The 13,617-nt window shown below is 31.2% G+C and overlaps 2 protein-coding genes and 1 non-coding gene across 7 annotated transcripts; 1 reads left to right on the plus strand and 2 right to left on the minus strand.

The window, feature by feature from the left end:
* Positions 1–401: 401 nt before the first annotated feature.
* LOC106778457 (protein FAR1-RELATED SEQUENCE 5) lies at positions 402–4,571 on the plus strand. Of its 5 annotated transcripts, none has more exons than XM_022776207.1 (4): positions 402–584; positions 843–904; positions 2,660–3,218; positions 4,148–4,571. In XM_022776207.1, the coding sequence occupies exons 3-4, from the start codon at positions 2,667–2,669 to the stop codon at positions 4,250–4,252; spliced, it is 657 nt and encodes a 218-aa protein (XP_022631928.1). In that variant the 5' UTR covers positions 402–584; positions 843–904; positions 2,660–2,666; the 3' UTR covers positions 4,253–4,571. The 5 variants fall into 5 exon arrangements, with proteins under 5 accessions (XP_022631928.1, XP_022631927.1, XP_022631926.1 ...); XM_022776206.1 differs by having other exon boundaries at positions 404–588; positions 2,607–3,218; positions 4,156–4,571; XM_022776205.1 differs by having other exon boundaries at positions 404–584; positions 2,607–3,218; positions 4,156–4,571.
* A 760-nt stretch (positions 4,572–5,331) lies between these two features.
* Positions 5,332–6,612, minus strand: LOC106778452 (calmodulin-like protein 7). The gene has a single exon (XM_014666414.2). The coding sequence runs from the start codon at positions 6,472–6,474 to the stop codon at positions 5,818–5,820; it is 657 nt and encodes a 218-aa protein (XP_014521900.1). The 5' UTR covers positions 6,475–6,612; the 3' UTR covers positions 5,332–5,817.
* A 2,701-nt stretch (positions 6,613–9,313) lies between these two features.
* TRNAS-GCU lies at positions 9,314–9,395 on the minus strand. The gene has a single exon. It is a non-coding gene; the product is annotated as a tRNA-Ser (tRNA).
* Between the last annotated feature and the right edge of the window lie 4,222 nt (positions 9,396–13,617).

A 13,617-nucleotide genomic window follows, 5' to 3' on the forward strand; every position in this document is an offset into this window, starting at 1 on the left:
TTCATATAATTTTGATTGCTTTTTAAAATTAAATTTAACTTTAATTACTTATATTGGCAGTGCATACAATGATTATTAACAAGAGTTTAAGAATGTTAGCTTAGAGTGATTAGAAAAAGCAAATTTTTTTAATATTTATTTTTTTATAATATTTATAATTCATATGTTATAATTTGTGATTTGTCTATTTTAAATATTATTTTAAAAATAAATTTAAATAAAACAATAAAGTAATAATATATTTTTTATTATTAAAAAGTTGTTAAAAAAATTCTTCATCCGTTCAGTTGGGTGAGGGGGTAAGAAGGTCATTTAGAGGTGTAGGTGGGGCTTTAAATAGTAGTCAGGTAGTGGAAATAGTAATTTGAAAACTGTTCCTATTTATTTTTTAATTTTGAAATAAATAAATAACACCTGAGCGAGCGTGTACTGCATCAGTCCGTGGTGTCACTGTTGGTCATGCGTCCGTACATCAATGGTGACTGAGTGTTTGCGACTCTTTCGGATTCGGAGAGACCCAAATTGGTAAACCCGACCCGATCCAAATTAACCACTCTAGGTTGGCGGACCTAATCGGAGGAGGGGTAAGTAAGGCTTCTTCAACTTTTTCTCCCCCGTGTCATTTTTGTGCTCCGAATTTGTATTCATCAAGAAAATCAACTTTTTTTTTTTTTTCTTAGAACTCGTGCTGTGAATTTTTCGGCTATTTAGAAACATTCCATCATGAAATACTAGTTTTGTGAGCAGTCAATTTGACAGACAATTCAGAATTTAGATGGGGGATTCATGGGTGAAAGGGAAACTGTGATGCAATGCTAATAACTTGCATGTTCTTCTTGCAGGTTTTACAGTAAAATGTTGAAATCTGGCTGATTTTATCTCGGGTAGTTCTTGTGCTGGACAGGTAGGAAACTGTGTCTTCATCTTCTCGAATTCTTGAAAAATTCTATGTATATTCTTAGTTAATGAAAGTTAGCATGCTCTTGTTTGTTTACTTATACGAAGTAATAATAGTTAGATTCATCAACGTACTTTGTTAATATACACTTATCCCGTGTCTGAGATTATTTTTTAGTCTAGGGTTTTAGAGGTATGTTATCTAGATTGGGATCTTTGTTAGTGAAACGTGCATCTGTATTCGCTTATAAGCTCTAATTAAGGCTACTAATATATTATATTCATTCAATAATTTTGAATAAATAGGATGGACAATATCCACATACAGTCTATATTTTGTTGTTGGCACCCAAGCATACTAGATTTGAAGTTTGGATAAAAAAAATTGAGTGTATGCTTATTCAGTAAGAGCTTATCACCTCAGGGATGATGTTACGAACCCAAATGCCACAATAGCGATTAACAAAGAAAATAGATCGATTATGGAAAACAAGGTCTATATTATTTCTGAAAACCGTAGGAAATTCAGGGGAATGAACATTCGCGCTGCCACTGAGCTAAGCTCCTTCAGAGTACCTAAGTTCTCTGCTCATAAAGAACTATTAGATTCTACTCGAAGCCCTCTATCCCATTCTTCATTTCACATAATCTAGCGCCTAATGGCCTTGGGAAGTTGAGGTGCAAACTGCACATTTGAACCGAAATTCATTTTATGAGGACTCGACTTGGGATTGCTCAATCCAATGAAATTACTTTGATAGGTTAATGTTACAACTCTCCAACATGCGCTCCTTCTAGCTCCTTTAGACAATGTTTAACCCAACTTCTTTTACGCTTCTCTTCTGTCTAATGGGAAAGTTAGGCTGAAGACAAATTAAGAATATATCTAAAAACTAAAAGTAGTCTTTTTTTTTTTAATGATGGGAAAGTTGAAATCGGACAGTAGAATATAACTGGAGGTGATTCTTCTAAGGAGATAGGAAGTAAAAAAGGAATAAGGTCAAATACTAACTTAACTTGTTTTGATAAACTAAACAAAGCTTGAAGGAGGATTAATTATTATTTTCACAAGCTTTGTCAAACTCCTCATATTATAAGAAATGCTTCATAGAAACTCTTTCAAATTCTCCTTGGGTTTTGCTGTTTTCTTTTCTGGTTGAACGTTATTATCGGTATTTATGGTTAGATAATCAAATAGCTATCGTGTGTCAATTAAAACTTTTATGTTAAGGCGTAGACTCTTATGAGTTAACAATAATGTGTTGAGAAAATGAGTTGTCTTGCCAAATTCTTTTTTTGGGGAATCTTGGTAAACTTGCAGAACTATGAATATTGTATAAACTCTCAAGTCAATAAGCAATTTAGCGGCATTGAAATCAAATATAACTTTTGCCCCTCATTGAATCCAAGGTCAGTGTTGTATCCTTTGACTGTTTTTGAAGGCAACATATATGTAAAATTTCACTATGACTTAAATGATGTAAAGAAAATAACTCTTTTTGAAATGTTTTCACTTTAAGAACTAATGTTTTTATGAATTTACATATGATTTGGTCATGTGTATTTTGACCTTATTCAATAATGACGTACTGTCTCACTGGTTTGTTACTTTGTTTTATTATGGAATTGAAATGTTGCATGATTGTTGTGTCAAGAGTACTAAAGTTATGCATATGCCATGTATTTTTTTAAATATATTTTTATATTAGGTAAACTGGTTCGGAAGAATAATCTAATTATTTGAGTAATTCTTCTGCCATAGTGAGGCTATGGATCACGAATCTGGCCAAGGATTTGATTCGGATGATAGTGACCTTGATATGCAAGCAGAAATTAGTGAGAAACACCAGAAATTAGATGAATTTTCAAAAAACCTAGAATTATGTGGAAGTGAAGATGAGAAGTTTGTCGAACTACCCGCAACAGAAATTCCAACAGATATAGAAGCTGTTGAACCATTCATAGGCATGGAGTTCAGTTCAAGAGAGGAAGCGAGAGAATTCTACATTGCTTATGGTAGGCGAATAGGGTTTACAGTACGAATACACCACAACCGTCGTTCACGAGTAAATAACCAGGTTATTGGTCAAGATTTTGTCTGCTCAAAAGAAGGCTTTCGTGCAAAAAAGTATGTACACAGAAAAGATAGGGTGCTGCCTCCGCCACCAGCCACTCGTGAAGGTTGTCAGGCCATGATAAGGCTGGCTTTACGAGATGGAGGGAAGTGGGTTGTCACCAAATTTGTAAAGGAGCATAATCATAAGCTAATGAGTCCCAGTAAAGTTCCATGGCGAGGATCTGGGAAGCACTTGGTTAGCGAGGTATGTCTTTTCTTGACAATGACAAATGTGACTAGATGATTCTTAAAAAAAATGATTTGTGATCTATAGTTGAATGCACAGTTCCCAAATCCTTTTTTCTTTGTTCTTTGTTATTCTGTTGTTGTCAAACGGATGAAATCCAAAAAGTTCAGTCTAACAGTGCACTTTTAGTGAACAATTTAAGTATGTTTTGATTGAACTGATAAGATCTTCACTCCTAGTGTCGTGGTTTGACATCAGTTTTGGGGGGATTGAAATAGACATATTAAGATAAGCTTGTCTAACAAATTGCAATTAAATTCTTAATTTTGGGTTGAAATTGTGAGTGCCAATTACTATAGTCCCTGAGTTTGCAAAACATTTATCACTTTGGTCTTTTATGTCTCGGCCGCAACCATTTTCTCATATTTTGCTGCCTTCTTATTGGTGTCTATGATTTTATCTATATCTTCCACCGGCCCAACCAAAACCTTCCGGTTAGCATTCCTGTCATGCAGGCTTTTAGTTATTTGAAGGCAGTGTTTACCATTGATTCTCCTAAACATCTTCCTGTATATTCCTTAGACCATAAGGGAGTGCTGTCAGTCTTGCATCTGGAAGATATGATAATCAGTAAATAAGATATGGCAGTAACTTTTAACAAACTATTTTGGTTAAAATTTATTAAAGAAAACTTTTTTAGGTCCCACATTTTTTTTTTCAAAAAATAAATGAGTCACACCATAATTTTGTAGTTTTCATAAATTTTAACCAATAATTGAGTATCTTGTTACGCTCCTCTTAGTAAATTATTGCATGACATTGACCGGTATTGAGAAAGAGAAAAAATGGAAGAAAATAGCTGTGAATCTGATTGATTAAATTGTTGAATAACAAAGAAAGCATATCTCAAGCTGCTTGGATAAGTTTTTTGATGATTTCATTGTTAGTGCCGCAGGATGAGAAGGATAGGAGAATCCGTGAGCTATCACTTGAGTTGTACAATGAAAGGCAAAAGTGCAAACGACGTTGTGCTGCATATGAAGAGCAGTTAAATATGATTCTGAATGATTTAGAGAAGCACACCGAACATATTTCTGAAAAAGTTGCTGCTGTAGTACGAAGTATTAGAGAGATTGAGGAGGAAAAATCAGATTCAGATAGTGGGTAATTAGTGCTATTATAGCCTGTTTCCTCATTGGAGACATCCTGGTTGAGATTGTCAAAGCGACATTAAAGGCTAACATTATTTTGTCGGCATTTAGATGCGATTTGCTTGAAGTAGTGTGTTTTATCATGTACCGTTCAAGTTAAACTTCAGGCACCATATAGTTTACTCGGAAATTCATTCTCTGGTGTTTACCATTTCGTGGATTATGTTGGTTCTCAAATTATAATTCATACATGATTTATTACTCTTTCCCAAAAGCAGTGAGTATAATTTAGCCATTTCATTCTTCCTTTTGACAAATAAACTATGTCGATCCTTGGTCATCACGTAACCTTTTCCAAGTTGGTAGGATCGTGGTTTACATCAACTATCGATTCTACTTTCCCCTGCTCGCATTCTGCTTACGTATTTACTGATTATAGCTGGAATTTCTGGTTAATCATCACTTTTCAATTTTTAAATAAGGTCAAATTTATCTCCATTGTCAGTGTACAGGTATTATTTGGTGTTATCTTTTCATTTCGCGTTAGATATCACTTAAAAGATAATCATACTATGAACTTGAGTCCTGAAGGTTAAACATTGGGATAAGCTCATTAATCGCAAATGTGTACAAAACATTGTTTTCTATTCCATTGAAGCTGACTTGCGAACATACTGCCAAATAAACTTGCAGCTTGTAGCAGGACATTATTCATGCATATGCAGGCATTGCCAACTACCAAACATGCCAAATATTAGTAAGTAACTAATTAAAGCCATGTCATCTTATTTTCTGTGAATTTATCCCAAATCAACGCTGTACTTGATTAAAAAAAAAAAGGTGTTCAAAATTCAACAGAATCATCCAGCACAGTTTTGCAGAGTGAAAAATAGAATCTTTCATTATCGCCTCAAAACTTCAACAAACACAACATATTGTAACAGTAGCAGTAGTTCCCTGATTTCAATGTCCTTCCTCCGAAGCCAAGAAAAAAAAGCCTTGCATTACCAAAACAAGGCTCATCTCTTGTCAAGCCAGGTGCTAACCCTCCAAAAAGTCCATCGGAAAAAATAACACACACACGCACACAATCCTGGACGCGTGCCTCTTCCAAAACCATAAAAACATGACATGCATGGTAAGTGGGAGGCACGAGCTCAGATTACACACCTAGAAGAAGATGAATGAGATGGGATTGGTCTAAATCTTATACCCTCCCATGATTAAAAAAAAAAAAAAAAGAACCATCACAGATGTTGATGCTCTGGACTAATCTTCAGGAGACACACATGTATATATAACAGAAGTACCTGACATTCGAAGATTAATCCTAAATCATGTAACAATTTCTCTCCAGATTTATTTACAACATGGGAATTGAAGAATGGAACGTGGAAACCACAATCATTAGCTTCCAGAAAAACGGATCCGAAACACGAAAGCAAACGGAAGCAGATGGAGAAAAATCAAGTGAGAGCACTAAAGCCACCTCCTTTCATCATTTGCTTGAACTCTTTGTAATCGACCATCCCATCTCCATCGACGTCCACCTTCATGATCATCTTCTTGCAATCCTCCACCGTTCTTCCCTGTTTCAACCCGAGCGAGGACAAAACGGTCCTCAACTCTTCCACGGTGATGAAGCCATCGCCGTTCTGATCAAACACGTTGAAGGCCTCTCGCATGTCGTCCTCCTCGTCACGCTCGTCCATGATCGTCTGGTAGAGCTCCCCGAACTCGTCGATGTCCACACACCCATCTCCGTTAACGTCTATTCTCTCGATCATCACGGTCAGCTCCTTGTCGGGAATGAAAATGCCCAGATTGTCCAACGAGTCGCTCAGCTCCTTCTTCGTGATTCTCCCGTCTCCATTACGATCGAACATCTGAAACACGCGCTTCAGCTCGTTGGGATCCATTGAGAGTGAAATTCTGGTGATGGCACTCGAAGAAGAAGAAGAAGAAGAAGAAGATGGTTGTGTTGGTGTTGGTGCTGTGGTGGTTGTGGAGGATCGGAACCAAGAAGGAGAGAGAATAGCTCGCACCTTCTTAGGAACCAGACACAGAAGAAATGGACGAAGGAGGTTGTAAAGAAGAAAAAACCTTAGCATAATAGTTGGCATCGGAACAGATGTTTGTGGTGCTTCGTTTCTTCGGTCAAGAGAGACTTTTGGCTTCTAAATAAAGACTTCTTTGGTTAGTTATATTTATCTTAGTTGCATTCATATATAACCAATTCCAACTACAACGACACTTAGCTTCTTCTTTTTTTCCATGGAGTCATGCAAGAGCTTTATAGAATTAGTCTAACTTGTTAAAAAGTAGACTTAATTCTAACTTAATTTTCCACGAAATGGGTCTGTAAGATATGTGTAAAATCATATACTCAATAAACAATAAATATCATTAAAATACGTTTTAATCATAGTTTTGACATTATAATAAAACATGATGAAGTTTAAGCCTAACTCAAATCCACAAAATCGGTTAAGGTAAGGTCTATACCTACTTATATTATAAATTGATTTTATTTCTAGTTGATGTGAGAGTTCCAATATAACTAACTCTGAAAAAAAAAATGAAAAAATAGAATATGTTGAGTATTATCTAAAATTAAAACTCTTTTTACTTATTGTCTTAAGATTTTGAGTAGAGAGATCAATGTTATATTTTTTTAATAAATTTTTTTTTTCAATAGACTCCTAAAGTTAAAATTTTATTGACTATATCGAGTATCATATAAAATAAAATAAAAAAATTATTATTTCAGTCACTTGATCTTTCACGCGTTTTTCCAATCATTACAATAATCTTTCACTTTGTTATTACACTAATCTTTCAGGAATGATATTTTATGCAAGAGAGTGTTTGATAGAAAGTCGATATTTTGAAGTGCAGTGAAATGTAGTTGGTTTGAATAAAGAAACATAATAAGGATGGTTGTTGAAAGACGCGTTGACATTAAATAATGGTGTTGGCTTACCTGTAATTTGAGTTGCAGTGATTTTGATGTAATTAATGAAGTGATTAATAATATAATGTGGAAGTGGTGCCAATGATACAATAAATTAACTCTCTCAATGGATCAGAGGCTAACTATTATTTCTTTTTTCCTTTGAATTATTCTTCTCTTCCAGAGTACCCAATCACCTGCTAAAACCCTTCTAACAGATCTATGTATATGTTAATCATTTAACTTAAAAAACTACTAATACAGTGTAATATTTACATTTTTACAAAAATATATAAAAAATTAATTTTCAATTTATTTGTATTTTAATTTTGGGTTGAATATGTTTTTTTATCCTTTAACTTTTAAATAAGATTAGAATTAATCTATTTTTAAAATTTTGAACTAATTTAATTTATTAAATGAAAAGAAACATTGACGAAATAAAAGAAAAAGGTGAGTTAAATAAGGTTGTAATGTAACATAGAAAGAGGAGTTTGAAAAAGCAATGGGGTGAATGAAAGAGCGTTGATAACGGATCTAAAATATAAAATAAAGAGGCTTTAATTATTATTATTATTATTATTACTATTATTATTATTATTTTCAGTGACTTACACTCAAACACCTATTTGCGCGTGTTTGGTAGCCTGCTAACACGTGGCATCCTTTAATGTCTCCTCTCTTATTTTTCTTAGCCTTAGTCTTTGTATAAACATAATAATTTAGTTGGTGTATTACTTATATAATCTATGCCGTTTAGGCCCTTTAAATAAGATTAGTAGGTTAAAAATATAATTAATTTAAATATTCGATTGGAATTTTTTTTTTTTATTATTTTTTTTTATCAATGTCGGAGAGAGGTAGCATTTCATATGATCCAAATTTCAAATATATGGACAACATTGTTCGTATCGATGAAAAGTTATCATGACAAAAAAGCCTATGTTATTGCACACTCGTAAAGGTAAGAATTTTATTGGAAATGAAATATTTGTAGTTATTGTAGATACATAAAAAAAAATTGAGTATTTTATGAAAAAATATTAATGTAATTAAAACGAGTTAAAGTTCGTAAACCAACTTAGTTCGTTACATCTTCAAGCCAAATTAAGTTTAAAAAAATGTTTTTTAAATTATTGGTTCTCAAATTTCATTATTTAATTGGTGCACGAATAATCATATATTAAACAAATAAATTTATCGGAAATGCAAAATACCTTGTATAGAGAATACCACTTTTTGAGAGTGTGCCTTCTAGTAATTACCAAAGCAAGTATAATAGTGAGAATAGAAATATTTGTAATTTCTCTTATTAAATGGATATCTACAATGTGTAATGTAGTGATGTGATTATATATAAAAAAATAAATAAATACTTAGAAAAATATAAAAAGTAGTAAAAAAAAATCCATATAAAATGGAATGTTGGATGTTAATTTATTCCGGAAAACCAAATTTGTAAAACAAAATCATGTTTACGTGGAATTAACAAAAAAGCTTGCAAACAAAAAAAAGAGAGAGTATATTTATTCCACAATAAAACTTAATTAAATGTGATTAGTTTTCCAAAAAGGTCAAATTAGTTGGAAAAAGATATTATTTAAAAGACATGCTATTAGATTGAGTTTGTTGAAGAGTCTTCTAAAGTAAATGATTGGTTATAAATTACACTTCAAACATATGGCTCACCTAAAAAAAATCAAAACATTATTTGGGAAGTACTTGAATTTACCTTTTAGAAACTTATCTGAAATATGATAATCTTAATGATAAAAGTTTAGAAGTTTTTGTAATATTTAATTCCTTGGAGATATTTTCTTGTTTTCGTAATGAATATATAACTTCTACAATAATTAATTACTCCATTGTTGTTGCATATCAAAACTAAAATTGTAAAAAAATTATTAACTATAAGCACTCCTTTAATTTTTATCGCTTTTTTAAAAATGTTGACTATTAAAAAAAGCCACAATAAACTGAATTAAAAAATATAAAATGAAAAATTAAACCGTCGCCTGAGAGATTCGAACTCTCGCGGGGAAACCCCATGTACTTAGCAGGCACACGCCTTAACCACTCGGCCAAAGCGACAGTTGATGATAATAATTGCAGCTTAAAGTTAATAATTGAAAACACTATATGGAAATGAATTCAAATGAATATATTAAATATTATTTTATCTAAATATTTAAAGTTAATTAAAAAAACACATTTAATTAAACCTTTCCAAATATTTATTTTCCATTTTTAGGCGAGTCTGACATTCTCCGCGAGTTTTGGGATAAGATACTACTCACATGTTCCTTCTTTTTCTTTTTTTCCACTTCCTTTAAAGTAAAATAAAAACTGTTTCTTTATTTTCTCCAAATTCCTTTTCAATGAGAGCTGTTGCGTGTCTTAATAATCTCTCTTAGCCATGGAAAACAAACCCTCATAAAGAAAAGGAAGTTGCAAGAACATGATCCAAACCTTAAAGAAGTTCATGCTTCCTCGTACTATGGATTGGACAGTAGTTATAAATGGTGTCTGTTACCCACTTACAGTTAATGGATGTATATTGAGTTATTCTACCTTTCGTTGCTTCTTTTTCATTTGGAACAAGAAGCTTATGAATATGTGTTCATCAATTACAGGAGCAATTTCTGTACACAATGTCTGATAGAGATTCAAAGAAGATAAGGTTGTCTGGAGGAAAGTCTGATATTCATTTATGCAATAAAAGGCACAAGACAGAGCAAGGTTTTCATCATAATAACCGTGGAGACGTGGAAACTGATGTTTGTTCAGAGGAGAAAGATTTCACTTCTTCACTGATAGAAATTACTTATGTGCCTCCTCTTTCTTAAGAAGCATGAAGAAATCTGTGACAGTTCGGCCTAGAAGATCCACACGGCTATTCTCCAAGGTGCTTCAACAATTACTGCAATAAATACAATAATTAGTAACAGCTGAAATTTTTGTTGTAAATGATTGTTCTTTCGAAGCATACACAACACCGAAATTTGAAACCAATATACATGAATTCCCTGTACAAGAATTTTGTATGTTGTTGCTTCTGTTAGCTTTGTTTTGCAGCCTTGTTTTATGCGTCTGGACTATATTCTGAGCCATACACAACACCGAAATTATTAAAAAAAGATTATTACTATAATATTTGTATAAAATAAATTTAAATATTTGGTTTATGTATCTGAATCAATCATTATTATACGAGAGTGGGCCAACAAAATTAGTCTATAATTGTAAGTTAGTCTTTTGTTTCGATTTTATTTATATTTGCGTGCTTAATGTAAGTGAAAAATTAAATAAATCAAAATAATTAGAATAATATCTTTTCGTAAGATATTCCTAATTTGGTCCCCTTCTTTTAAACCTTCCCAATTGAGTCTTTATGAGTCCTAATTTCAAACAAATTAGTCTCTGATGAGGTGTTCAAATTTTTCACATTCTCTTCTGGACAATTTTAACACCTCTGCACAATTTTAACACCTCAAAAGGAGAATTTTAACCACGTAATCTACTCACCTCTGCACAATTTTAACACCGTTAACAATTTTTAACGGCATGGACTAATTTGTTTGAAATTAGCACTCATAAGGACTCAATTGGAAAGATTTAAAAGAAATGGACCAAATTGAGAATACCTTACGAAAATCGGAACACCTAAATAGTTTTAACCTAGAATGAAATGTGTGAATAAATACGAAAATAAGTATAAAATAATAATTTTATTAATTATTTTAATATTATTTTTAATTATTTATCAATAATAAAATTATGTTATATTTTGAATCCTTCTCCATATGTGCATGTGTGAAGTCAATTTTTTTTCTTTATTCTCACCAAAATAAATTGTAGGCTACATTACGTTTACTCACCACACATTGTTATTCGTTCTTTGTTTAACGTGTTACCTTGAATTCCTCAATTGAACTTCTAATAAATATGTTGCTTTGTGGGCTCGAGGCAGAATGACAGGATTAACAATAAATGATTTTTTTATTAGAATTGAGGTTAAAATTTTAACATTCTTCTTAACTAAAAAACAAACAACTTAAAGCAAAATGATGGAAAAAAAAAATTCCAATATCAAAATATGTAAACTATTTTGATTAGCATTTAATTAATGGTTAATGTTAAGTTGACAGGGTTTGTTTAATAGATGTAGTATAGTTGACTGACAAAGACTAAGAAAAGTAAACAAAATGCTATTTTTGTGTTTCATAGAAAAGTATAATTAGAAGCTACCAAAAAACTTATAATAATAATAATAATAATAATAATAATAATAAAAAGAACTGCGATATATAAAACAATGAGTTTAATAAAATTGATGAAAACCAACAAAAATATATGAAATTTTGGATCCCCACGTGGTAATCACGAGGTTTATTAGGCCTGGAAAATGAAATACCGATCTACGAATACATGTATACATATTTTGGACTACGATTATTTTAATCATTCTCTCGGGTGATATTATTATAGTTAAATTTAATATAAATATTTTCTAAAAAATAAAATATCTTAGTGGTTTCAATTTTTTCATTCTCATTTCTTTAAAACTAAGAAACATGTTGCATTATAAATTTAAATTTTTCTATTGGATATCTTGTATTGTTTGTGTTTTTAAAATATATTGATGGATGATGCTTTAAAATATATTGAAAAAAATTAATATACTAATATAAGTGTATTTTTAATATTCAGTAAAGGACGTATATAAAAAAAAGAAGACAAAATTTGAACTCTTGTGTTATCTTATTATCTAACATAATATAAATTAAATAATCGTTAAAGCAACTTCTATTGATTTATAAACAAGATTATGATAGATATTATTATGAGTTTTAGTATCTCAGTTATATTATACTCAAAAGCCTATTAATAATTTGTAATCACATACAAATTTATTAGAAATAAAAAATAAAATAAAATAAAACATAAAATCATGGAAATTACACTAAATCTATGATAAAAATTATAACTAAAAATACCATTTTTCTCTAAAATTTCAAGGAATCACTAATTGATTCAAAAAATCATGACAAACTAAAAAAAAAATATCAGTCTCTAACCAAAGTTTTTGAAAACCTTCTCTCCAACCATGTTACAAAACATAAATAAACTCAACATAAATAAAAGTTTGTATCCCTAAAAAAAGTTGAAAAACTAACCCATACATTTACCAGGACTTCTTCTAAAAACATCAATACATAAAGCCAAACCAAGACAACCTCTGTCTACACGATCACTATTTAGCTTAAACCAATTGTCAAATGAAACTTATCATATTATGTGAAATCATCCTACCTTCTACAGTTTGAATATTGAAAAATTTCAACACAAAAAAATCATAGATAGTATTACTCATATGCTTATTAGAATTTACTATCTGAATTCTTCCCATCATACTAAAAATCTTCATTTTTAAAAGGCAAGCTTATTACAAATCTAATTAATCAAAGGTTGAAAAAATCGTGTCTTAGGAGTCTGTACAATGACACACCATAATACATAAAAGGAAAAGATCCTTGATTACAAGAGAGAAACCTCTTTAGATGTCTAACAAAATAAGTAGAAACATCAACAATGTAAAAGTTACTTTTAACAAGACTCGTCCACTCACCAAAGAAAGTGTCATACTCATGCAAAATAAGATTCAAATGCTACAAGGTGTTAGTGTCTCCTTTACAAAAAAAATATATATCATTAACATAGACAGTACGAGAAGGAAATCATATCCCCTAAGAACCAACTATAGGAAGCATGAGCCTTTTAGAAGTAAGCTCTGAGATGCCCTTGCTCAAAACATCCTCAGCAATAAAGTAACTCCTCTACCATCAATAAAGTACCAAACCAAACCACCATTAATTCGGATAAAAAGATGAACAAATTGTAAAATATGAAGAATCCACGTAAAAAGAAAAACTTCACGAAAACCAAAAATGCAACACTTTGAATTAAGAAATGTTAATTGATAGTATCAAAAGTCTGGTTATATCAATTTTAATGACCATATTACCACCCTTGACCTTTTTAGATAGAAGATTATTAGTTTCAGAAGTAATATAAATACAATCTTTAACACTTTCCATTAATGAAACCATTTTTTATTAGAAGAAATAATTCTATTAGTAATCACTACAAGTCTATTAGGTAAAAACTTTGTAATGATAAGACAAAAGTTAATTATACGTTTTATCCCATCAACTTTATAAATAAGAGAAACAACATTCGAATTCATGTAAGGGAAGATTCAACCATGTCAAAAGAATTGTTTGATAACTTTACAAAATTTAACACCAACAAT

The sequence above is a fragment of the Vigna radiata genome, unplaced genomic scaffold (assembly GCF_000741045.1).
Source record: "Vigna radiata var. radiata cultivar VC1973A unplaced genomic scaffold, Vradiata_ver6 scaffold_332, whole genome shotgun sequence".
In the NCBI taxonomy this organism is placed as follows: domain Eukaryota; kingdom Viridiplantae; phylum Streptophyta; class Magnoliopsida; order Fabales; family Fabaceae; genus Vigna; species Vigna radiata.

Excerpts from the sequence above, each read along its gene's own strand:
- LOC106778452 (XM_014666414.2), bottom strand. The coding sequence starts at position 6,474 with ATGCCAACTATTATGCTAAGGTTTTTTCTTCTTTACAACCTCCTTCGT.
- LOC106778457 (XM_022776206.1), top strand. The coding sequence starts at position 2,667 with ATGGATCACGAATCTGGCCAAGGATTTGATTCGGATGATAGTGACCTT. Across the intron at positions 3,219-4,155 it reads GGAAGCACTTGGTTAGCGAG|GATGAGAAGGATAGGAGAAT; the intron begins GTATGTCTTTTC and ends TTAGTGCCGCAG.